The sequence below is a fragment of the Hemibagrus wyckioides genome, linkage group LG19 (assembly GCF_019097595.1).
Source record: "Hemibagrus wyckioides isolate EC202008001 linkage group LG19, SWU_Hwy_1.0, whole genome shotgun sequence".
NCBI lineage: Eukaryota > Metazoa > Chordata > Actinopteri > Siluriformes > Bagridae > Hemibagrus > Hemibagrus wyckioides.
The window spans coordinates 3,495,375-3,521,307 of record NC_080728.1 but is presented as its reverse complement, the minus strand read 5'-3'; the positions used below and the strand labels follow the sequence as shown (position 1 = coordinate 3,521,307).

At 41.5% G+C, this 25,933-nt stretch overlaps 1 protein-coding gene across 3 annotated transcripts in view; it reads right to left on the bottom strand.

Moving 5' to 3' along the window:
• rab3ip (RAB3A interacting protein (rabin3)) overlaps positions 1-23,810 on the bottom strand; it is a 32,296-nt gene extending 8,486 nt beyond the window's left edge. Inside the window, exons 1-9 of one of the 3 annotated variants that reach the window (XM_058417049.1) lie at positions 23,597-23,810; positions 16,343-16,401; positions 15,443-15,712; positions 9,131-9,314; positions 3,479-3,574; positions 2,851-2,928; positions 2,385-2,588; positions 2,016-2,144; positions 87-199 (exon numbers count right to left, since the gene is read on the bottom strand). In XM_058417049.1, the coding sequence (XP_058273032.1) occupies positions 87-199; positions 2,016-2,144; positions 2,385-2,588; positions 2,851-2,928; positions 3,479-3,574; positions 9,131-9,314; positions 15,443-15,687 (1,049 nt within the window). In that variant the 5' untranslated portion in view covers positions 15,688-15,712; positions 16,343-16,401; positions 23,597-23,810. The remainder of the gene's footprint in view (positions 1-86; positions 200-2,015; positions 2,145-2,384; positions 2,589-2,850; positions 2,929-3,478; positions 3,575-9,130; positions 9,315-15,442; positions 15,713-16,342; positions 16,402-23,596) is intronic. The other 2 variants (XM_058417050.1, XM_058417051.1) reach the window with 2 other exon arrangements.
• Positions 23,811-25,933: the final 2,123 nt, after the last annotated feature.

Here is a 25,933-nt window from a genome sequence, read left to right as displayed (position 1 = left end):
TTAAGAAGGGGTCATCATCATCATCAGTCCTCTCCAGAGCACATCTGCTGCTGTTATTTATGAAGCAGATGACTGGTGGTACTCACTTGGGTCCTCCACACTCCACGGCTGAGGCTTTCACTACAGGCAGCGGCTGGAATCCCACCGGCTCCACACTCAGTGTGTTTCTCTCCACAGCCTCCAGGATCGCTGAGCCCAGCTATAAACACAAAAACCTGCACATTTCACCATCTGGATTTCTGGGTATAATTCATCCATCCATCAATCCATTGTCTATACCTGCTTTATTTCTAATTAGGGTCACGGGGATCTGCTGGAGCCTATCCCAGCACACATTGGGTGAAAGGACAGGTCTGGACAGGTCACCAGTCCATCACAGGGCCACATATAGACAGACAACCACACACACTCACTCCTATGGGAAATTAAACCCATGCAGGCACAGGAAGAACATGCAAACTCCACACAGAAAGGCCCCTGCCTGTTTGAACCTGGAACCTTCTTGCTGTGAGGTTACAGTGCTAACCATTAAGCCACTGTGCTGCCCTGGTATAATTCAGTTTTACATAAATTGTTTGTCTATAAATTGACATCTTATTTTTTATCTTTGTTCACAAAACAATATAACAGTAGAGCTACAGTGAGTACAGACTTACTGAAACTGGACAGATTGGAAACAGACCAGGAGATGATTTTCCATATTAAATGACTTGGTTGATCCTGTACACACTGTAGCCTCTGATTCCTGTTTTTAGCTGACAGGAGTGGAACCTGATGTGACCCACTTCAATGTTTGACGTGTTTCGAGATGCTTTTCTGCTCAGCACGATTGTAAAGAGTGTTTAATTGAGTTACTGTAGCCTTCCTGTCAGCTTCAACCTCTCTCACTCACAGGCTTATGGCTTATACACACCAGTCAGCAATAACATAAACCTCCTGTCTAAAATGGTGGAGGTCCCCTTGTGCCACTAAAACAGCTAATAACCATCAGTTCATGAACTTCACAAGAGGGGTCAGTGTGGTCACTCTGACTGATCTGCAGCTACACAGCCCCATACACAGCAAGCTGTGATGCACTGTGTGTCCTGACACCTTTCTATCAGAGACAGAACTTCTTCAGCAGTCTGCTACAGGGGGATGCCTTCAATCCCCACAATCATCAACAAGCCTTGTGTGTCCATGACCCTGTCACAGAGTCACTGACTGTCCTTCCTTGGGACACTTTTAGTATGTACTATAAACAGCATAGCAGGACCACCACACAACACCTGCTGTTATGGAGATGTTCTGACCCAGTTGTCTGACCATCACAATTTTGCCCTTGCCAAAGTCACTTAGATCCTTACGCTTGTCCATTTTTCCTGCTTCTAACACAACAACCTCAATAACTGACTATTCACTTGATGCCTAATATATTCCACTACTAGTGAGATAATCAGTGTTATTCACTTCATCCATCAGTGATTATAATGCTGTGGTGTGTGTGTGTGTGTGTGTGTATACCCACAGGTTAAAAGGCAGTTCAGTAAATGACTCTGTGTCTCTGTGAGACAGTGTTTGTAGTTATACACACTTAGAGTTAGATCATTTGTCAGGGTGATATGAGCTCATATGTAAAACAAGCTCTCCCTTCTGTCCCAGGATAAAACTCATGTAAATATGATGGCACGGGTGATCACACTGAGGTTAATACACACACATTTACTCACGGAGGTTCAGGTGTTAAGATAATGTTTTCCTTACAGTGCTGAATCTGTGTAATTAACACTGCAGCACACAATTCTACACACAAATGTCCTATACACTGATCATAGTACACATTAACACACTGTTAGGACACCAGTATTAGTGTTTGTGATGAGCTGTTCTGTGGACAGGAAATGACACAAACAGTCATTTATTAGTAATTAAACTAATGTTTTGTCTTTGGCTTTAATACATAAGAATGAAAATCATGTGTTTAATACTGACAGTATGATAAAGGTGCACACACACACACACACACACACACACACCTCACTCTTGCAGAATGTGAGACACGGGTAAATGTCCTCTCTGTAGATTCGTTCCAAGAAACAGCAACTCCTCTCCAGTGTGGGTTCCTCCTTCCACACCTTAAACTCACTGAACAGAATGGAATCCACCTGCACATGCAAACACACACACACACACACACACAATATTAATATTATTGTTATATAACATTTATATTTATACTCCTACTATATTTTCTAGTGGAAAGTCTTCCCAGAAGAGTGGAGCTTAACACAGAGGGAATAAATGTGGACTGGGACATGTGAAGATGATGGTCATGTGACCACAATCCTGCAGTCACACAGGGTATGATGAGTGTAGAGTGGATAGAAATTGTACAGGATTCTTGCCTCCTTGCAGTCACGTACGATGGGCTGGGGAACGCTGAGCTCCTGCTGGCTGCCCAGCATAGCGCTACTGGTGCTCTTATTGCGCACGTGACCTTTCTTAAATGGAACCTTGGAGCCTGACGGCAGCTCCTTACACGGTGATGTAGGAGACGTGGACAGAACGAGAGTCTTCAGTGCAGCCACCTCGGCCTGGAGGACATCGATCTGTAGAGAAATGCAGAGGAGGAGATATAACGTCACATAATTTATCCACTTTATATACTTCATTGTAAATACATTATAATTGTAGTGAATCTGAAGACTACAATCATTCAGTAATATTAAACATAAGTATGCATTTGATTGATTGATGAACAGATTTAAATTAGATTTAATCAGACAACTTTTTTGATGAGATGAATAAAGTTTCTATGCACTCTCGCTAGCCTTTCATTCTAAACCCCTCAGCTTAGCCACTGTGTCTCACCTTCCCCAGTGCTTCCTTCAGCTGCTTCTCTGCGTTGGCCTGCTTTACGTTCGCTTCACGCACCATCTTATGAGCTTCCTGTTGAGACAGTGTTCATGTCACACTTGGATCAGCATCTCTAGCATCCCACATTGCCATTATTTTCCACGATTCCCCACACCGAAAGCCAGCCCAAGCCAGTCGAGCTTGCTTCTATCTCTCTTTCTCACATACACACACACTCGAAAGGGAAGCAAGTTAGCCAACATCTCTACGAATGACAGTGGAGACACAGGAGAGGTAGGAAACAAGTGATGAGAAACAGAAATAGAAATGGAGTAGGAAGGGACATGAAGTCAAAAACCATGACAAAGGAATACATGAATAGAGAAAGACAAACAGCTTCACAAGCAGATCATCAGCACATTATGATCATAAAGAGAAATACTGATTAAGTGAAACTTTTATCATTTATTTACATCCTTGCATGCTGGACATGAATTATACAAAGCTGGAGATGTGCTGTGTAGCTGCTGAGAAGCTATGTGTCTTGGCAGAAATGGCCACTAAAACACAGTAAAAAAAAAAAAAAAAAACTTTTATTTTATTGGACCAGGAAGGAGAATAAACCAAACGAATGAAAACAAACCTCAAACAGGCTAGCAGTGAGTTCCTCCAGCTCCTGCCCCAGCTGGTCCCTGACTTTAGAAAGTCTCTCACACTCCTCGTCTTTTAACTTAAGCTCCTTCGGACACCAAACGATGAAATGAAGACAAAAAAGAAAATGGAAAATAATAATGAATGAATGAACAAAAAAAAGCGGGAGGGAAAAATGGATTTTACTTTTCTTTTTGGTGACCAGGAAACAAAAATAAAGAGTCATGGCTGTGTCACAAACGAGTGTCATCTGAACAAACACTCCTGGACCAGATGTTCACTAGAAAAGACACTTTCTCCAGTCTGGAGGCAGAGCAGATGAATGTATACAAACTGCATGAAATGACATGAGATCAGGTTGGTTAGTGAGATGTGAATGTTAATGATGTATTGACATGCTGTAAGATCATTTTAGTTCTCCACTCATCCAGCTAGACATTCACCTGCTCCACAATGATTGGCTCCTTTGGTAAAGATGGTTAAAACGCCAAACTCAATGCCAGTGGAGTCTGTGTTGTCGCCTCCACCACCACCATGTCTAATCTTTTTTCTTACTAATCTGTATTCCAGAGTTTATACTTCATCTGATCATTTTTCAATTCAATTTATTTGTATAGATCTGTTAACTTTAATCTTTATCATTTTTTCTGTGTTTCTGAATGTCTATTGTTAAGTTACTATTTATCCCTAATATTTATCCCTAATGGGAAGACTGAGGTGATGGTATTGAGGAAAAACTCCCTGAGATCATATGAGGAAGAAACCTTGAGAGGAACCAGGCTCAGAAGTGAACTTCATCCTCATTTGGGTGACACTGGTCAGTAAATAATGTAAATGTTGATAATGTTCTTTGTTCAAAAGTTTATAGACATGAAGAATTGTGCAAGCAGGAGCTCCTGAGGAACTAATGGGTCAGTGTAGTTTCTGAGTTCATTACTGACTCTGCACTAATTCCATCCTGCCGAAAACTGAGTGAGACAATTTCATAGACAGGAGTCCTCAGGGTCACTTGTTGCCTAATATATTCCATTACTACTGAGATAACAGTGTTATGATCCCAGATAAATCCTACAAAACACTCGTTCTTATGAAATCAAGCTAACTAGAATCCCAGACAGACACACGGATGGACACACTGGTGGAACGATGAGTTCCTGGACATCTTTGTATGGCAGACAGAAAGAAAGCTATAGAAGAAAAATGATTTCATATATTTGACCTTGCTGTGACCTTGTCCATGATCTAATCAGTTCAGTGGTTAAGATGTTGGGCTACTGATTGGACTTCAGATCCCAGGAACACCAAACTGCCTGAGTGTAAGTACTGTTGAGGATGTGTGAGATACATGGCATAATGGAGTCCATGATGAACTACTTTACTAGAACCTTTCCATGACAAGTCACATACAAGACTGATATGATTATGTAGGGTTAATTACTTGTCTAATTACATTTTCTGTTCTTCAAGTCCAAATTCACGCCCAAAACTAGTTCTACACTTCTGATAGATAGCAGTAAGCAGAAATGACTTCCTGTAGGCACTCGTTACTACACAATAGTTGGATCATCTTACTACAGAATCTCAATCTGACAAATGTTACATAACACTGGATACCATCCATGGCAAATTTTCCCAAAGCCTGCTGGCAACTGTGAGAGCTTTTAAAAGGCTTTCACACTGGCAGATTAATCTGAATCAGGACATGTTTTGAATGATAAATTGGTAACTGTCATGTGGAGCAGGAAGTGCACAACAGTACTGAAGCTGTAGGAGGTGGTGCGAGTTCAGTTGCACTGGAATTGTGCTTAGCCGATCATGACCTCATCAGTGTCCGCAACATACGTGTAGCTGAGTGACAAGGGAACTTTATGGGATACAGAAGAGAGAGAGGATTTCATTCACTCTGCTATACATAATAATACCATATACTGAGCCAAGTGGAGTTGTGTGTTCTCCAAGTCCATCTGTCATGACTCAATCTGAGTGCAAATGCACCAGGATAGGATAGAATCGAGTCTGAAACCAGACCAACACTGACACTGTGGGGGAGCCAGGAACAATCACACTCTGATTTAGACCACAGCAAAAGTTCCCACTGAGAAAACCACCTTAAATATGGGACTTTTCCAATCACCATGCTCCAAAAAGCCCATGGTGTTGTGATGTTTGTTTACCTTCTAAAGTACAGAGAGTTAATCAGATTGCAGCTGTCCATATCCTGCAGGTTGTGTCCAGAAGACCATATAGTGTTCAACATATGTGGACACCTGATCATCACTCCTATAAGAGCTCGCTGGACATTCCCAAACCAACAGCATTAATATGGAGGTGGTATGCAACAGACGAGCAATGCAATATGCAGGGGTTTACAGGGCAATAGGCAGGGGTTTACAGGGCAGATAATTCACAAACTGCCTTGTGGCAAAGGTAGCATCCTGTCACGGTGCCTAGGGTTAGGGTTAGTCACTGTGCTCTTTAGTATGACCCATTCCACTGCCTGTGTTTGTTTACAGGGATTGCTTGGCTTTGTGCTTGATTTAATACCATGGATGTGGCTGAAACACCTGAACTCCGTGATTATGACAGGTGTCCACTTACTTTTGTCCATGTCATGTACATTAGACACACCACTGCCTGGTGGTGGAGCATCTGAGGTGAGATTAAACAGACAATGTAGCATGTCACTGATGCTGTTCAGTCCTGTGAGACTGTTTATTTAATCCCATATCCTCTCGCTCTGAAGGAATTTCTTACTGTAAAACCAGCTGAGATTTTTTTTTTTATCATTGTGTCCCACAGATTCCAGTCTGATGAACACCTTCAGCTCTTATCAGTGTAATAATGCTGCTATTAATAGCAGTCTATAATTGCTAATGCTAGTGCAGATAAATATGAGGCAGTCATTCTGAAGGCAGCTGTACAGGGAGATGGAACAAACGCTGTAGTGTGGTGTGGTGAGAGGCTGAGAGAGATGTTATGTATTAACTAATCGAGGGATATGAAAACAGTCAGATTTAGCTTAGCGGCCATCTCTAGCAGCCAAATCCTCCTCAATTACCCACTCAAGCACTTTTATACTACTGACCTGCACTTCGTCCTCTACCATTCTTCCACAGGTGTCTTTTCTCTCCTTTTTTTTCTTCCCAAACACATGACTATTTCCTCAACGTCCTCATAATCACAGCTTGCCACTGAACAAAATCAGATTGGTGTACAGTATGGTGTTAGCAAAGCAAGGCAGTAATTTGTTCTGTCGGCTTCTGGCAGAACCGTGGAACAATACGCTTCATGTCCTGTGCTGTAGTTTGTGATTTAAAGCCATGTTGATGTAGGACACTTAGTGGTGGATGTACATACTTTGGTACCTGAACTTTCTGGACCAAAGTTTGTCCCTAGCTAAAGCTCATGGTAACTTTAGCTATTTGAAAATTGCTCTTGTCTAGGTTTAGTGAGGTCTTGGAGCTGCTTATACAGTATTTTTCCGCAATATCAAGGACAAAAATGCACTGCATCTGAAATATCCTTAAATACAGCTAGAGGTGCGCTCCTAATTAACTCCTAATTACGACAACTGACCAATCAGAAGTTTCTAAAAATTACATTGATATCTGGAATTTTCCAGACTGTATTTGAATTAAAACTGAAACAAAACTGTCTTTAATCCACTGCTATAAAAAGGAAATGTACACCACCAAGAAATTTGTAGAGTTTTGAAAAACTGAGAGTGAATATCTTTAGCCAAGAGGTACAAAAGCATTCAGCCTGAACTGTAGCCATGAAAGCACAGAGGAATTTGTCAGATAGGAAGTGAGTGACTGTTTCTACATTTATTGGTGAGACGTAAACAACTATAATGTATCTATCTGAATTACTTACACATTCCTTCAAATTATTCCAATGTTTATAAAACATTCTTTAATATGTCCTTTCTATGGTATTAATCTGAGTCGAGTGATGCACGTTAGCATGGTCCAGATCTCCTTCTAGCACATTTAATTTGTCTTCACGCAGAATAACACAAAGCCATCAGTGTTAGGGTCTGCATTAGGACTGTGTTCCTGCAGCCAAAACTACTCTCTATACCATCTGTCTCCTCACTACTGCCTCCAGCTTCACCAGACAGATTCTCCATCATGCTGAAGGGAAGATACGCTTTAAATCTCCTTCTCCTCCTTCCTATATGTTAACGCCTGGCCTACATCCACACTAACGCCCCTCAAAAGCTTTGGGGATTAGGAGCTTACTGTAAGTAAACAATGCTGTGCATCGTGTAGTAGCCAGCAGTCCAGGTACAAGAAAAAGCAAAGAACATGTCTCAGCATGCTGATGCCACATAGGGAGTAAGGATAAAAATAAGTAGATGAAAATAGCACTGATTAGATAAAAAAAGGACAGGAAGATGATATAATAATAATTTATGATGGCCGGCTGCTTCACCCCAAGTGTGTGAGGGAGCAGAACCTCAGGTCCTTCCTCATGCTGCTGTGAGACTGACCATCCAGCACTGCTCCCAGCAGACAGCACTACAATCTGGACAATAAATCTTTGGGAATCTCCTATCTCATATGGGAATAGTGCAGTGACACTTAAAATCCTATAAGTATTGTCTGTTTATATTTTTTTATATTTCTATATCATGATCTTTTTATCTTTAGCTGCTTTCCCTATGCTGCTGTAACAATGCAAATGTCCGCTGTGGGACGAATAAAGGATTATGGACCAACGTTCTGATTTTACTCAACAAGCTCTTCTTCAGAGTCTTCACCACACACATTTCCTATTTCCTCATTAATGTAAACAGACATTTGACACTAGTGCTTACACAGACAAACAGGGAAAACAGTTTTTATCTACAAAAGCACTAAACAGCCACGAATTGTATGTTGATGTTAAGAGTTTACTCTCCAACAATAATGCATCTAATTAAAGTGAAATGTCAAATTAAGCCTGAAAAATTGCAATGTCAGGCTACATTAGAGTCTTTTGGAATTTCACAAAGTTCAAGCAAACAGTGTGAAAGCTAAACAAGGGCATGAGCTGCATGCCCATAAACAAGGGTGGAGCTATAAAACTGACCATTTGTTGTCACGTTATAACGTTGTTAGAAATGATAAATCACTCTGAACAATGCCACACTGCTCTTCAGTGATACTTTTGTTCCAGTAGCTGGTTAAAATAAAAGATATTTCAGCATCATCCTCAACCTTCTAATCTGAGTTACAGGAAAACAAACACACCAGGAAAACTGTTACTGAACTCAATACTCTGATCTTAACACTGATCCCAGACTCTGACTTCTGCTTCTACTGCATGTACAACTCACTCACTCACTCTCTGTTGATATTCAGCGTACACAACGACTCCTGGCATGTTATTGGGAGGTGGGGAGGAAACTGGAGAACCCTGAGGAATCCCACATGGACAGTAACCTGAGCTCAGGGCCAAACTGCTGCTGTTTTCTAGCATATTAGTGCTTACTGATGTTTTAGGTCACAAAATATCCTTGTATATAATTACTAAGCTAAAATAAGGCTTGGACTGTAGTGTAAGTGTTTTAGACTGTAGTGTAAGCTTATGGATATAAACCAGAGTGAGGATGTTTACTGTTACAGGGATAATGAAGTGGATTTCACTAATCCCTCACCCGCTGGGCTTTGGTCAGCTCCTCCCTCAGCCTCTCATATCCCTTTTCTCTGACTTCCATCACAGAAGGGCTTCTGAGTCGTGATAGGCTGTCAGTGCTCAAGCCCATGGGGTCCTCGCCATCATCAGCCAACGCATCACCTAGTCCCGCCTCCTGCGAGGCTGAGCCGTCCAGTCCAGGCATGCTGTGGAAACAAACACCACAGAGTTCACACACATTAATAATCAGCAGGACTGACCACTGCAGCTGATTCAGTAGCTACAACTTACATTTGGGGGATATAAAGGTGCTTTGAAGTAATACGTCAATGCAGAAATGTTTTTAGGCTCCACCATAAAAACAAACATACACACACTGTCCACTTTATTAGGAACCTGCTGAATGAACCATTTTTGTGCTTTGTGTGAAAAAAGAAATTTCAACATTAGTAATATTTTGCAATAAATCATTTTAAATTCACATGAGCAGAATGTTAATTGTTGATTCGAGTTAATTGATTTAACACACTGGGTTTGATGACTAGACTTATCACTTATTATTGTCAGATTTCCTTCATTCACATGGATCCTGTTATTTATCAGCAAACTGTTACTAATAGTCCCATGGCACATCAGCTCAGCTAGACGGGGGGGGGGGGTATCAAGTTGAAACACCACCTGCACTAATAATAAATGTGGACAGAAAACACATGACAGATCCATTCAATTTGTCATTCATTAAAATGAATGTATCCTGTGTGCAAAAAAGTGGGATCTAGGAAATGGACTTAAGCCTTAAGAAAATGGACTTAAGCCTTAAGAACAAATGCCAGTGGTTTTTACTACAGTGACCATAAACACTCCAGACTAGTGTCAGGATTAGAATTTCCTAGTTAGTTTTTCTAGTTTGTTTCTAGTCTAGTTAGTTCAGTTAGTTTCTCTACTGGTGAAGATTTGTATTTCCAGTGGAATCCAAGCCACAGATATCCACAGCCAGTCACACAGCCAGTGGTCTACTGTATATTATTATAACATAATACAATATTTTACAATTAAATGCTTAAACATATGCATTGCTGTGGGATTTTCACCTTATAGTGCAGCACAGATAGGATTTTTTTTTTTGTGCAGCAGTAAAAACTATTTTTAATTGTTGATTGAATTAAAATCAACAACTTATTTTGGTTCCCTCAGCTGAGCGAGCGCTGGAAATGTTCCACTTTGAACCTCTTCTGGACAGACCCATGCACGTCATGTGGTCTGACTGGGAGCTAACGGGCCAGAGGACCAACGGGGCCAACATTTTCATCCAGAACCTGGATGAGTCTAGCGACAGTGTTGCCCCGTAAACTATGTGTTTACATGCTGTGTTTCTCCTGAAGGTTGTGGACTCGAAGGGCCATGGCTACATTCAATACGAGGCAGCAGAGGCAGCGGCGTTGGCCATCGAGCGGCTCAATGTGATGATGCTGAACGACCTCGAAGTGTAAGCCACGTGTTAATTAGTATGATGTGACATTGTGCTTAAACTAACTGCATTTGATATTAATCGAACTCCTTTAATTGTTGAAACAGAGGTTGTGTTTGGTCTTATGAGAGTATTTCAGTCAACATCAGGCTGCTGGAAAAAGACATAACATCTAAGAGCAGGTTTAGATAAAGACTCTAAAAGCAGCATCTCTGTTCTGTTACAGCACCAGCCAATATTTTAAGCCTCATAAAGAGCGCAAGGCTGAAGATCGCCCCAGCTCCCAACACCATGCCAGCAACCTCTTCATCAAGAACCTCGACAACAGCATTGATGATGAGTGTTTGGGCATGGTGTTCAGACAATTCGGGAGGGTCACCAGTGCCAAGGTAACATACAGCTAATGAGCTCTCCATTTTATTCCTAATAATCTGTATCTACTTCCCCTTATTGACTCTAGAGAGTGGAAAGCTTTCTCTGTGCTCATTGTTCCTCATGATCCTGCCTCCTTCAGGTGATAACTGAGAACAGGCGATCCAAAGGCTTCGGCTTCGTGTGTTTTACATCTTCCGAGGAAGCCGCGATGGCCAAAAATGGCGTGAACGGCAGGATCTGGGGCGGGAAGCCGATTCATGTGGGAGAGGCTCTAAGAAAAGAGGAACGCCAGGCTCGCCTTGAACATCAGAAGGCTCAGGAGCTGTTTGGCCTTGAGCTCACCAAGCCCACCACAGCACTTAGGCAACCTGTGCTGCCTCCCGACCTGAAGAAGAGCACCATAACTGTTGAGACAGCTCCCTCTGAGGACCCTATCCAAGCCGTCCCAGCCATAAATGTGGCTCAGGAGCTGTTTGGCCTTGAGCTCATCAAGCCCACCACATCACTTAGGAAACCTGTGCTGCCTCCCAACCTAAAGAAGAGCTTTGTAGCTGTCAAGACAGCTCCCCCTGGGGAGCCTGTGCAAGCCGTCCCAGCCTTAAACACGGCTCCCACTGAGGACCCTGTGCGAGCCGTCCCAGCCTTAAACACGGCTCCCACTGAGGACCCGGTCCGGGCCGTCCCAGCCATAAATACGGCTCTCACTGAGGACCCTGTCCGAGCCGTCCCAGCCATAAATACGGCTCCCACTGAGGACCCTGTGCAAGCCGTCCCAGCCTTAAACACGGCTCCCACTGAGGACCCTGTCCGAGTTGTCCCAGCCTTAAACACGGCTCCCACTGAGGACCCGGTCCGGGCCGTCCCAGCCTTAAACACGGCTCCCACTGAGGACCCGGTCCGGGCCGTCCCAGCCATAAATACGGCTCTCACTATGGGCCTTGTCCAAGCCGTCCCAGCCAGAAGAATGGCTCCAAACCTCACTGTGGTCACTCTGACCAACAAAAATTGCAAAAAGAGAAATAAATTTACAAAATTACATTAGAGAAATAATAAACACCTACACTATTATTGTAAATATTATATATGATTGTCATTTGAATTAAATTTGAAAAAGAAACATGTATTATTATATTATTTATTTACAAACAAAATGTGTTCAAATCTATGTGTAATAATCTAATAGATTTAAATCATCTAATAAATGTTAGATCATTAAAATGAAAAACATTCAAAAAACATTAGCTTTAAGGAATAGTAGTATTTTAGTAATAGCAGTATTTTCCTGAAGACAACAAATGAATGTAACAGAGTGAAAACTTCCTTCTGTTTATAGGATTAAGTTGTAAATGTCTGAGTTAGATAAAGAATGAAGGTCCAGCTGTTGCAGGGATTTTAGCATTAACTTCTCTTTATCCATTACAATCTCACTGACAGTTTTTCACTCATTTACTGCTGTGGCTTTGGGGAATATTCTTCAATAATGTCTTGACAACCCTTAAAATACGATCCAATTGACCATGAACATGTTATTTATCTCAGAAATCTGAAGTCATCTCAAATCTCTTGTCTCAGATCCAGCCCAGTTTGTTGGATAAAAAAATAAATAACTCATCATTGTTTAGCTGGTGGACAACTTTCATAAAGAACACATCTTCCTAAGTCAGTGTTGTCCATTTAAGAATAATAAGTAGACAGGTAAAGTTTATCATGACAAACTTTGGCATTGTTTTGACAAAGCCAGACTGATGTTTAAAGTTTAAAATAATTAATAGATTAAATTAGAAGTTTTAAGAAAAAAGAGACATAAAATAGAGTTGGATAGATACACAGATAGATAGATACACAGATAGATAGATCAACAGACAGATAGATAAACAGACAGATAGATAGATTCTCAGAGTTTAACCACTAAATTCAGGCTACTTTTTTAGCAAAATGAACCAAACCCATTCTTCATTGCTAAGGTCTACAGAGATAAGTTCAGTTTATGACCAAAGATAAGCTCCAAGGATAGTGTTTGACTGTGAGAATTTACTGACTTCCTTCGAGGCTGTGAAGCTGCTATTCCTCAGATTAAGGGTCTTGAAGTCCTCAGTGACTGCAATGAAAAATTCTTGCCAAGCTTTCTGATTGGCTAACTGCAAGATGGAATCGTAAGGTCATGGAAATTGATGAAGAAGCTAACACATTTCCTAGCTTCAGCCAGATTGCTTGCAATCCAGTGACATCCCTTCATGCTTTAAAACCAAGTGAAGCTGAGAAAGAGAAAACAGCAAGAACTCAAGGCACTGCAGCAAGGGTGTTGCCAATTAATTCCACTGAGAAATCAGGTATTACAAAACATGTCTATATGAAGACAGCAGCAAAGAGGCTAGGAAGCTTCTGCAATCAGAGCAGTCAAAGGAACAGGAAAAGTTGAAGGAAAGAGGGACCGAGTCTGCAGTAGTTAAAGAGACAGCAAGTGAGGCAATATCCAATAAGGTTATACAGAACTCTCATACCTCCACAGTTGTACCAGTATGGGTCTCAACTGCTGTTCCATGTCAGAAGCTTACTGGTTTACAGGTGAGAGGATTCCATCCAGAAAAGATCTCTGAAAAGACTAATCCAAGAGAGTTCATCCCCACAACCAGAACTCATATTTCCCACACCCAAGAGTGAAAGGGCATGGTCTCAACTAGAGCATATTGTAGAGGAGATTGCTCCCCATAGGCTGTCCTTCCATGAGAAGTTGTTTCTGCACAAAGAACATATCTGTGCTGGAACATAGTTGGCTGTGGTATTCCCTGTGTAGATTTAGGTGATGCCCTTGGTGCAAGTCATCACATCATAGTGAAACAAGGTATTCCAGGTCTACAATCCCCTCTCAATCTCACAAGTGAAGTTCAGTACAACTGCAGAACACAGATCACGGAAATGGTTACTCCACTAGACATTACTGAGGTGCTAAATAATTGATCAAGGAACTACAGGTCTTTTAATTTTACCCATGAAGAAATTCGTTCATGTCTCTGATCCATCTTGATAAGTCATGATGACATTTAACCGCATTAAAAAGAAACGTGTGAATAGTGAATGAACACAGCTCCAGAGTGTGTCCACATCAGGCTGACCACCTCCACAGATCTCTGGCTGGAGTTAAATGTAATTAAATGCAATTACAAAGAAGTGATCCACCCACAGGAAATGGCATCACATTATTAGTTTTTTTTTAACCCTAGAGGTGGGAAAAAAAAAGACACAGCAATTGCTGCTAACACGGCATGTCTCTGTTCATGTCACCTCCTAAGACACAGCGGTGGGAAACAGTCCGTTGGCAGAGGACATGTAAGTACAGGCTGCAGAAGAAAACAAGCTCTGGTGATCCTCCGCTCCTGCCATGTTCACAGCTGCATGACTTCCCCTGATTTGCATATTGCGTGGGAGTAATCAGAGTTAATCACCATGAGCTTTACACCACAGCGCATTACACCACAGTGCTGCTGAACTCAAACTGATCAGAAGCTATTGATCACATTACCATCATTTTATTTATTAAAGCACTTGTTCTAATATGTTATTGTTGCTATAGTAACAGTTCACTCACAATGAGCAGTACAGCAGACAATCCATATAATCCACAAGAGCTTAAGACGGAGGGAAAAAGGCTGGTGACGGAACGACTGTTTATAACATACTACATAGTGACTATAAACAGACAGAAAGGATGTGTTCATTCTTCAGTGAATAAAATACTGCTTTGTGTCAAGACATCATCTCAGTATGTTTTAATTCTATAAACTATATGGCCAAAAATTTGTGCACCCTATGTTTGCTGATATAATGAGCTCCAGTCTCTGTGAAGGTTTTCCACTAGATGTTGGAGCGTGTCTGTGGGGATTAGTGATCATTCAGCTACAAGAGCATTAGTGAGATCAGACACTGATGATGTAAGAGTGAAGAGGTCTGAGGTTCAGTCGGTGTTCCAGTTCTTCCCAGTGGGGTTGAGTCAGATTCAGGGCTCTGTGCCGGACACTCCAGTTCTTCCACTCCAACCTTAACACACCATGTGTTCATGGAGCTCAGGGGCTTTGTGCACAGGGGCATTGTCATGCTGGAACAGGGTTCGAGTCTCTTACTTCCAGTGAAAGTAAATTATAATGTTACAGCATACAGAGACTTTCTGTACAATTGTGTGCTTTAAACTTTGGAGAAGAACCACATATGAGTGTGATGGTCATGGCTGCACATCCTCCTTTTTTCACTGCCATTATCACAATCTCTGATGCCAACATTAACTGGAGCTCTTGACCTGTATCTGCATGATATTTTGCATTGTGCTGCTGCCACATGATTGGCTGATTAGATAACTGTATGTATATGTGCAAGTGTTCCTAATTAAGTGGACAGTGAATGTTGAAAAAAATCAAAAGGAGGATGAATTTTGTGTCTGTCCAAGCACTTTATTCTCATAAACCTATTAATATTAATGAAACCAAGCCATATTATCACCTGCCGTTGTGTGGCTCATCGTTGTCCAGTTCTCTGGGAGCGGGGTAAACCGGCTGGGTGGGTAACTGGTCAACATAGAGAGTGTTAGGAGGGCAGGGGTTGGAGCTCAAGGAGTGTGTGCGGTACAGGGTGCTGGGTGGGGCGCTGGGCTTCGGCGTGTGCTGCTCATGGACACCATGCAGGTCCGGCGTGGTGGGTGATGCCAGGTTCACCTCGTGGAAACCTTCGAGGGGTTCGCTGGCCATCGTCTCAGAGTCATAGCATGTTTATCTAGGCAGGAAGAGAAATTTGAGTCAGTAAAACCCGGAATATGTACTGAAAGATTCTTAAATCATAAAGAATGATGTTTAAAGAGCAACTCCGTGAAAAAGCTCACATGAGGATGACCAATGCAGTCTAACAGAAAGTAAATAACATCTTTCTGGTGGTACAGATGCTGCACTGGACAGAGATGCTTTTTATGGATATTAAGATGCACAACATGAACAGAGAAACACTTTAGTTGTGTAGCTACACTCATTAGATGATTTATCAGCTAGAATTACAATACATGCAGAGTTAGTGCCTGAATCCCATCTGTTGTCATGTAGCTCATCAGCTCCTCTCTACCAGCTCCATCGGGGGAAAGAACCACCTCTGGAGCACTGATCACCGGATACTGCTTGGGTGATGGATTACTCCCAAACACAGTAGTTGTGTTATACTGGGGGAAGGGACAGACTAGTACGAGCGGATCAAATGCAGGTTTCTTTTCTCTGATGGACAGAGCTGAGAAATGCTGACACATAAAGCAATAAATGGTCTACAGTCGCTAAGTGTACACCAATCTATGATCATTTATGAAGGTAAATTAAGGAGGTTTTGGACTATCTCTGAAATAGCAGGAAAGGGTTTGTGTACCATTCTGCAGAATGTGTGTGTAGTCCTTCAGACATGTCTCAGCAGTGTTTCCTCACTACCTAAATACACAGAAAATCAGACAAAGTTATTGAGATACTTTATACAACCTTGATAACACCCACACACACAGACACACACACACACACAGACAGACAAACACAAACATACACACATACAGATACATGCACACAGACACACACACAGGTACATGCACACCGGCACACACACCCAGACACACCCACAGACCCACACACACACAGATAACTATACAAAGACACGCACACACAGACAGACACGCAAACAAATACACACACACACACAGACAGACTCGCACACACACACAAGACTCAACAGCAGGGCAGCAGAATATTTATTTAATAAATATTTAATTAATAATTTTAAAAAAGCTGCACAGTACTGGATATCATCAGTGTTTAACAGTAAAGCAGAACACAGAAGTGATGCAGGACTTCACACACACACACTCCAACATGATATCACGCCCTAACACACATTCCAAAGGTTCATTTCAATAGTCTATAACTGAGAGCTATTCATTGTTGTATTTACTATAGAAAAATAAATCAGCTGATACGCCTGCTTTTGACAATAGCGTGGCCCACTGTCCGTCAAACCGGTTGCTATGGCTACAGGCTTGACCTTGGCCAAGCGCCAGTCCCACCCCTGACACCGCAGATGTGTGTGTCCACAGATAAGACGCTTTACCAGCATACAAAGTGTTGATACAACCTGTCTACATTACTGTCAGGATAAAAATCAGGTCTGTGAGCAGAAAGAAATCTTCACCTACTACACTGTGTAATATAACTCAGCTAATGAGATTTGATGTTGTACTTTTATATATAAACAAAAGGAGTATGTGTCCATTAACGTGACAAAGATATGCTTTCGAGATATTCTAGCATTCATGATGAAGGTGAAGAAGCTTCCTAAAGTTGTGACAGCACTCCAGTGGAAAAAACTACAGAGCAAAGACGATAAACATCCCTGTTAGTACAACCGCTTTCAGCTAATCATCCCTGGACATCACACAAGATTACACAACACACTCTCAGACTAATGTCAAGGAAGGTAAAAGCATGTAAACAAATCAGAACTCAGACGCCAGACCTTCTCGTTCAACATCAGTGCCTGACCTCACAAATGCACTTCTAGAGCCATGGTCAAAAATTCCCATAAACACACTCCTAAACCTTGAGGAAAGCCTTCCCAGAAGAGTTGAAGCTGATATAGCTGTAAAGGGGCGGGACAACTCCATATTACATTCATGTGCATGTAAAGGCAGACGTCCCAAAACTTTTGGCCTGGCTCACAGTCTCCGCTCTAATTCATCCCAAATGTGTTCTATGAGGTGGAGGTCAGGACTGTGCAGGTCAGTCAAGTTCCTCCACACCAAACTCTCTCATCCATGTCTTTATGGACCTTGCTTTGTGCACTGGTGTGCAGTCATGTTGGAACAGGAAGGGGTCAACCCCAAATTGTTCCACAAAGTTAGGAGCATGAAATTGTCCAGAATGTCTTGGTATGAAGCTGAAGCATTTAGAGTTCCTTTCACTGGAACTAAGGGGCCGAGCCCAACCCCTGAACTCAATGATTTGGAGGGGTGTCCCAAAACTTTATTTCCCCTCACTGTATAGAAATGCTCCTGTATTCTGATACGTTCCAAAAAAAAAAAACATGCAAATTCTATTCACTTTTATTTGTACAGCACTTTTTAATAACTTTCACAAAGCAGCATTAAAGTGAAATGATTAGAATTACAGTACTGCATCTCTGACACGTGTTTCATTTTTCGGATGCCAAAAGCAAATCGAGGAAAATAAATCAGGTCATAAAACTTATAAAGATAGATTATTTTCTCTGTGAGGTACAGGAGATGAAAGGTATATGACGCTGCCCTGATTGCGAGCTGTATTTGCCCTCATCGTTCACTGCTACATGCACTTCCGCATTCAGGCGTGTGAAGAAACTATAGCGTGTCTCTACACCTGCAGGAATCACACTGATGCTGCAGTAGAACTCTACACAGGTCAAATTGCACAAAAGAGGATTGACTCGTGTGAACAAAAGCAATAGAAGGAAGCTCATGAGACATCAACCCTGCCATTACAAATAGGCTATACAACTAAAGCCAAAGGGTCTAACACTACTAGACAGACAGACACTTTATTCATCCCAATAGGAAATTTGCTAGCAAAAAATAGTATCAGACAGCAGACCATAAAACCCCAAGCGTATATCAGACTCCATGCTACTAGTGCATATAATAAAACATGTATTGGAGTTAAACTGATATTTAACTGCAGAAATGTTTGGATTCAAAAGTTTTTAGATGGATGTAAAAACTGCTTATAATAAAAATGACCAACTGCATGCCTACACTGTCCAGTTCATGTTTAAATACAAACAATAATAATAATAATAATAATAATAATGATCTGTCCACAATTAGTGTTAATGTCAATGATCACAAACATCTAACATGAGGAAACGTGTGATCGCAGTGGGACTGTGGCCTGGACTGGTGGCAGATGTGCTGCTTTCAGTATTTCAGAAACTGCTGACCTCCTGCCATTTTCACATAACGGTCACTAAAGCTTACACACAATGCTGCAAAAAAAAGACATATCCAGTGAGCAGCAGTTCTGTTGGTGGAAACCCTTTGCTGATGAACTGACAGGAAAGCAATGTTAACTCAAGTAATCACTCTTTACAGCCGTGGTGAGGAGAAAAGCATCTCAGCATGCACAAAACATCAAATCATGAGGTGGAGGAGCTACAACAGCTGGAGCTTCAGGTTCCACTCCTGTCTGAAAACAACAGGAACCTGAGGCTACAGTAGAGAGATAGACAGCCTCGCTCACACTGGACCAGGCCATGATTATCCAATCTTCAAACTTCCCATTTTCTTTATTTCTACTATTTCTGCACACGTTATATTTAGAGCAAATGGAAAGATAAAGCTGTCTCGTCTGCTCAGGATTCTGCTGGTTGTAAGAAGGCCAGGAGAAAATGTCAGCGCTGCGCCAAAGCAGGACAGCATCAAACACAAAGTATGCAGTGTGCTATCATGCAGCACGTTCTACAGCACTGCCCCGGTACAGCCGTATCAGACCACACAGAGATCAGACTCCAAACTGACACCCACACTGATGATAATATAGTATAATGAAGTGCAGAGCTGACCAGACCTGTCATGATAATGACGTCATCAACCGATTGGACCATATATGCACGTGTCATTTTTTGCTGACCTCCATGTTGCCTGCTGTGTTTACATGCATGTTTGTTTAGATCAGAATAAATGTCTCCGACAGTTCAGCCTCTCGCACTGCATTCAGTATTAAAAAAACCATATTAAAAAACACATATTTACATACAAAAACTGTCCAGGATGTGTAGTAGGTACTCTAACAACATTTAATTACATCATCATTTTTGTTCACTGAAGCCTGAGTGTCCGTTTTATTTATTTATAGTGGATTTAGGTGAGGTGAATTTGGGTAATTAAGCTAAATAAAGCTTCTCTGCCTGAGCATTTAATTCAGTTTTCACTTTATGAATTCGGCAAATGTATATAGTCATTGCTTATTGTGATTATTAAGCAGAACCTTTAGCCTTACTGCAGAACTACAGCTCTGTCCTTTGGCTCAGGTTACATGTCATGGATCAGTTCAGCAATTTACATTTACAACACTGCTGCCGAAACCCAAAATACACACAACTTTCACATCACACACACACAAGACTTGTGTAATATACAACTGAGAAGTATGTCGTGTTAAAAAGAGGATTTGTATATCCTCCCCCAGATTTATATGAGAAGAAAAGCAATTACAGGGTTTTCACACTTATTCCTCAACAGAGCACAGTTTGTATGATAAGATGTTAATGTTAGATCTGTCATGTGGAGCAGGAAGCACAGCACAGTACTGAACCTGAGACTACCTGTAGGAGGTGGTGCGAGTTCGGCTGCACTGGAACTGTGCTGCGATTCCCGTAAATGTATACACAACTCATACTTGTTCAGGAGGTAAATAAAACGTGTGTGTGTGTTTTAGCCGATGACGACGACATCATTCATTTCCAAAATACACGTGTAGCATGAGTGACAGGGGAATGTTATGGGACACAGAAGAGGTTAAAAGCTTTACTGCACATAACAACACCATTTACATTTTCAGCATTTAACAGACACCCTTATCCAGAGCAACTTACATTATTATCTCTCTTCTTTTTTTTTTTTTACACAACTGAGCAATTAAGGTTTAAGGGCCTTGCTCAAGGGCCCAACAGTGGCTGCATGGTGGAGCTGGGATTCAAACTCACAACCTTCCCATCAGTAGTCCAGCACCATAACCACAAAGCTACCACATCTCACAAAACTACTGAAGGGAAAGATAAGGTAAGGTCTCTATCATGACCTCTATGTGTGTTTGTGATGATGTAAGATGCTCCGGGTTTGACAGAATCAAGTGAGTCTAAAACCAGACCAGAGGTGTGGATCACCTCATAGTTTAAACTTGGCAGACTGCATCACGGATGAAACGGAGACAAAAAGGTAAAGATGTCATGAAATACATAAATTTGGGGCGGTGGTAGCTCACGTAGTTAAGGGTCTGGGTTGTTGACCGGAAGATCAGGGTTCGAGCACCAGCACCACAAAGCTGCCCCCAACCCACCCTGCTCCAAGGGCACTGCATTATGGCTGATCCTGCGCTCTAACCCCAAACCCCCAAGGATGAGATATGCGAAGAAAGTAATGTATATGTGATAAATAAAGACAACTTAAATGAATTATTCATCCATTTTAAGCAGTGTGCTTTAACCTTTTCTTCAGAAATGACTTGGGAAGAGATGAAAACGTAGTAGAAAGCCTCAGGCCACGTGAAGAGTACGCACATTCACGTCATCACAGGAGGAAAACTAGATATAACTGGAGTGTAAGGTCCGGTTACATAGACTTCTTTTACTTATAAAGGTCCAGTAAGCAGCTTACATGTCTGTGTGGTGCTTTTTAGTTCATATTTAATCAATAAAACAACTCCAAATGGTTGTGTTTTGTTGTCGTAATGGTTGTCACGTTACGATTTTATAGAAAAACGAATGAAACCTCTCGTTGTTTTGAGAAAACGTCTCTTGCCGTGTGACTAGTCGCTGATCCAATAAGCTGCCTTCAGCTAAATAATTGAAACAGATGCATGTGATTGGCTGCAAACCCGCAGAAACAGAGGATCAGCTATAATTTAGAGCTGAAAGACTCTACAGTTATTTCTTAAAGTCTGCAGAAACACTGTGAGACGACTCCTTGTCCATATCCAGTGTGTAAGCTTAATACGCAGCTGTAAAGTCACTAAACCCAAACAAAGGAAGGTCTTGTATCCTTGTTGAGGAACCACAATAAAAAAAAAAGAATGATTTGTTTATAGGCACCACTCCCAGCCTGAACTCGCTCCACGTCTGTGCACGAAGCTCTGCTCAAACACAGGAACGGCTAAAGCAAGACAAATCCACGTTTATCTGAAGTCTAATCGCGTTTTCATCTCACCATATCGCCCAGGTCGGCATTACAATTCTAACCAGGATCCAAAGTCCACTTTTGCTCCATGTTATCTGCCTGCTCTCTTATTAACCCTTCATATCAGGTTTGATTAACTTTTGGAAAAAGAACGAAGCTGTTCAGACTGAGAGAGCAATCGTACCAGAGACGTCTGAAAGTATGCAGCAGCAAGAGTTTTCTGTAGGTGATGATAAAAACACTCCTCACTCCATACTGTAATCTTCTCTTACATTGTTAATAGCTGCCTATTTGTATTAGATTATGGAGCTTCTAATAGCTTTGGAAAAAAGCTTTATATAACAGAGGGTTTGTATTTATTATTAATGGGACAGCTGATGTAATGGATGTGTCCCCCACATGAATGACCACACATGCGCGCACACACACACACACACAGGGTGTCAGTTCACCCCACAGTCCTGAGCACAAGGCAAACAAACCCATAAGGATTCAGCCATTAGAGCTTGTGCACTGTTACAACTTGTTTCCTGTCTAATCTGACTCTTTTCCCCCTGCAAAGTCTAGTCTTAAGAGCATCCTGGATCATCTAAATCATCAGCATGGTTCAGTCGTCACCCTCAAAAAATCCTGCTGACCGAGAAACCCAGGCTCTGGTCATCAATTACTGAGATCACATGCTGTAGATGGGGGGAAGGGACAGGCAGCAGTCTCATTCTCACTTATTGTAGACGGTTCACAATCAATACTTGAATAAATAACATTTCGTATGCTTTTGCCTTTTTGCTGAAAGACTTTCGGAGCATTAAAGAGTAGAGGCAAGGCCTCTTCATGTAGGCCTGTCATGCTTGATCCTCAGGTAGAGGAGCAGCCTGGGATTAAATTCCCTCTCATCATTTATTTATAAAGGCATTAAAGGGGTTATTAACACAGCACTCTTCTAGATAGATAGATAGATAGATAGATAGACAGACAGAGAGATAGATAGACAGACAGACAGAGAGATAGATAGATAGATAGATAGATAGATAGATAGATAGATAGATAGATAGATAGATAGATAGACAGACAGACAGACAGGTTTGGGAGACTAGTAAAAGCCATAATGCACCTGTGTGTGAGGTGCATTTTAGATAAAACTCATTTCCTTCTCAAAACGATGGGAACATCTAATCTCGTGTAATCTTATCTAATCTCTGTCACTGCCAAAAGGAACTGTTTTAAACCCCATGCAAGCTCCCTAGCCCTAACCTGAGCACACTTGCCTGCTGAATTGTTATGTAGCCTTGTAGCTAGCTGAACACTTTCTAGCCGGCTTATTAAAGGCAGCTTTACATAACAAGGGCACGGGATAATATACCGATTCCGTTTGGAGGAAACGTTCGCGATCATGTCTAAACCTCGAATAAATCAAATCAAATAAACAAAACACTGGACGTGTATTCTTTATAGAAATCCCTGTGATTGTTTTTTAAAACAACATGAATATTATGCGTAGTTAGCTAGCTGGAGCGCTAGCCGCATTCATGCACGAGCCCAAATCTCACACCGGGGTATTTATTGCAGGAGGACTGGGTGTGCTTTTCATCGCTAGTTAAAGGTGACAAATAAATGCATAAAAAAACCAACTAGATACTTAATGAGTTAGTTAGCAGCGTGTACAGGAACTGAGCAATTCTTGTTAATGTAATGCAACTTAATACATTAAACATTACCTGCAAGGCGTTGGCACGCTGCAGCGGCGCTGCTCCTTAAAAATCCACAAACCCGAGATATATATATATATATTTATATTTTTTTAAAATGGATAAAAATTAAGCTTCTTTCATTGTGCAAATCCGTGTACACACACACACACACAGCGTGTGGCTGCTAACAGTAACTATGGCACCGAGCGAGTGATACACGACCCATACAACCGGCCACTTGCGTCACGCACACGCGCGCGCGCGCACTCACGCACTCGTCTTACTATCCTTGTGAGGACCTTCTGTTGTTGTATTATTCATGCTAATTTAACGCTAACCCTACATCTAACCTGAAACTCAGTTACATCATTTTTTATTGTTATTATTTTGTTTTGTTTTTCAAATCCCTTGTCGTGACACACACACACACACACATCTTACTATCCTTTGCCTTCTATTGACAATACGTATATAATTAATGCTAATTCGAAGCTAACCCTAACATGAACCTCAACAACCTTCTAATTTGTTGTTGTTTTATTTTGTTTTTATTTTTGTTTTATCTTTTTAAATTCCCTGTCGTGATAAAAAAGACACACACACACACATACGTTTCTTTAAGGTGCACACGTGGTCAAATAGTAGGTGTGTCTTTGTGTGTGTGTCTGTGTGTGTGTGTGTGTGTGTGTGCGCGCGCGCGCGTGTCCACTTTTCTTTTTTTTGCTTTCTTTCTGGATCAATTTATAAAATTAGTTCTCATTCCTCATCATCTTTCCTAATTTTCTACTTCTTCTGGGACAATGCTGAAACACAACCATACACACACACACACACACACAAACAATGGGCAACAATACACACAAATACACACCATGATGAATACACAGGACAATGCTATTATGGATTATTTGTATTTCTATAAATGCATCTTCCAAAATAACAAATAAAACGGTCAGGGCAGTGGGCAGCAGTGATGATGTATAATTGTGTAGTCACCAGCGCCATCAGGTGCACATTAATATTACTGCAGTGAAAACATCCAGGATAATACACTGCATATGCTTCATGATTTTAGCAACTAGAATGATCCTGCCAAACGGAAAGGAGATCACGAAAGCTGATCTGTTGTTGTCCGTCTCTGCCTTGAAGCTCTGTGAGCAGGGAAAGTGTTGAAAGCATATTTGTCAAGTCATCTGTGCTCCTGACTCAGCTATCAAACTGTATCACTTGAGTTTCCTAGAAAAATTCATCTCATTTCCTGATTTAACAAAAGGCTGGGTTTTAATACCTGGGTATGACTTTAGCTGGACGCAGGTCTTTGGCCATTTTCTGGACAGGAGACTTAAATCTACTTACACTATATTGCCAAAAGATAGTGAAATCATTGAGTTCAGGTGTTGTTTTTCAGGGGTTGGGCTTGGCCCCTTAGTTCCAGTGAAATGAACTCTTAATGCTTCAGCTTCATACATTGTGGACAATTTCATGCTCTCAACTTTGTGGAACGGTTTGGGGATGACCCCTTCCTGTTCCAACATGACTGCACAAAGCAAGCTCCATAAAGACATGGATGAGCGAGTTTGGTGTGGAGGAACTTGACTGGCCTGACCTTTGGAGACTGCGAGCCAGGCCAAAACTGGGACGTCTGCCTTTACATGCACATGAATGTATTAGGGAGTTGTCCTGCCCTTTGTAACTACAGAGCAATGTGAAGCCAGCTAATCACACCTATTTGAACTGCTCTTTCTGTATTGCAATAGAGCAAAGTGCTACCTGCCCTCTTCCACAGACACCCATGATTGGCTAGTGTCAGTGTGATTGATGAGGTAGAGAGAATATGCCTTCCCTTTCAGAGAAGCGCAGCCAATTTCTACTCCCTTGGCTCCAGGACACTGGTGGCTGTGGAATTATTGCAGATTTAAATTCACAGTCTCTAACACAACTACACATGAATATAATTTGCAGTAAATATACTGATCTCTGCCTGGCTTAATGAACTGACCTCACAACAAACCCAACCTATGGGGTCACTCTAACAGTGTGTTCCTTTTGATTTAACTCTATAGTTTTTTGTAAAAAAAAATCTATGAATTTTGTTGTGCATTATGGGAATAAAAATAGTTTGTTATGAGAAACCATTTATTAATGTTTAGGGGAAAAAATGATCAGTGGTAGCTCATCCACATGGCCAGATGGAGCAAAGCCCGGCCCTTTATTATAGCCATTCAACAAGTCCATTTATGGACAAGCGTAAGGATTTGAGCGAGTTTGATGAAGGGCCAAATTGTGATGGCTAGACCATTGGATCAGAGCATCTCCAAAACTGCAGCTCTTATGGGGTGTTCCCGGTCTGCAGTGCTCAGTATC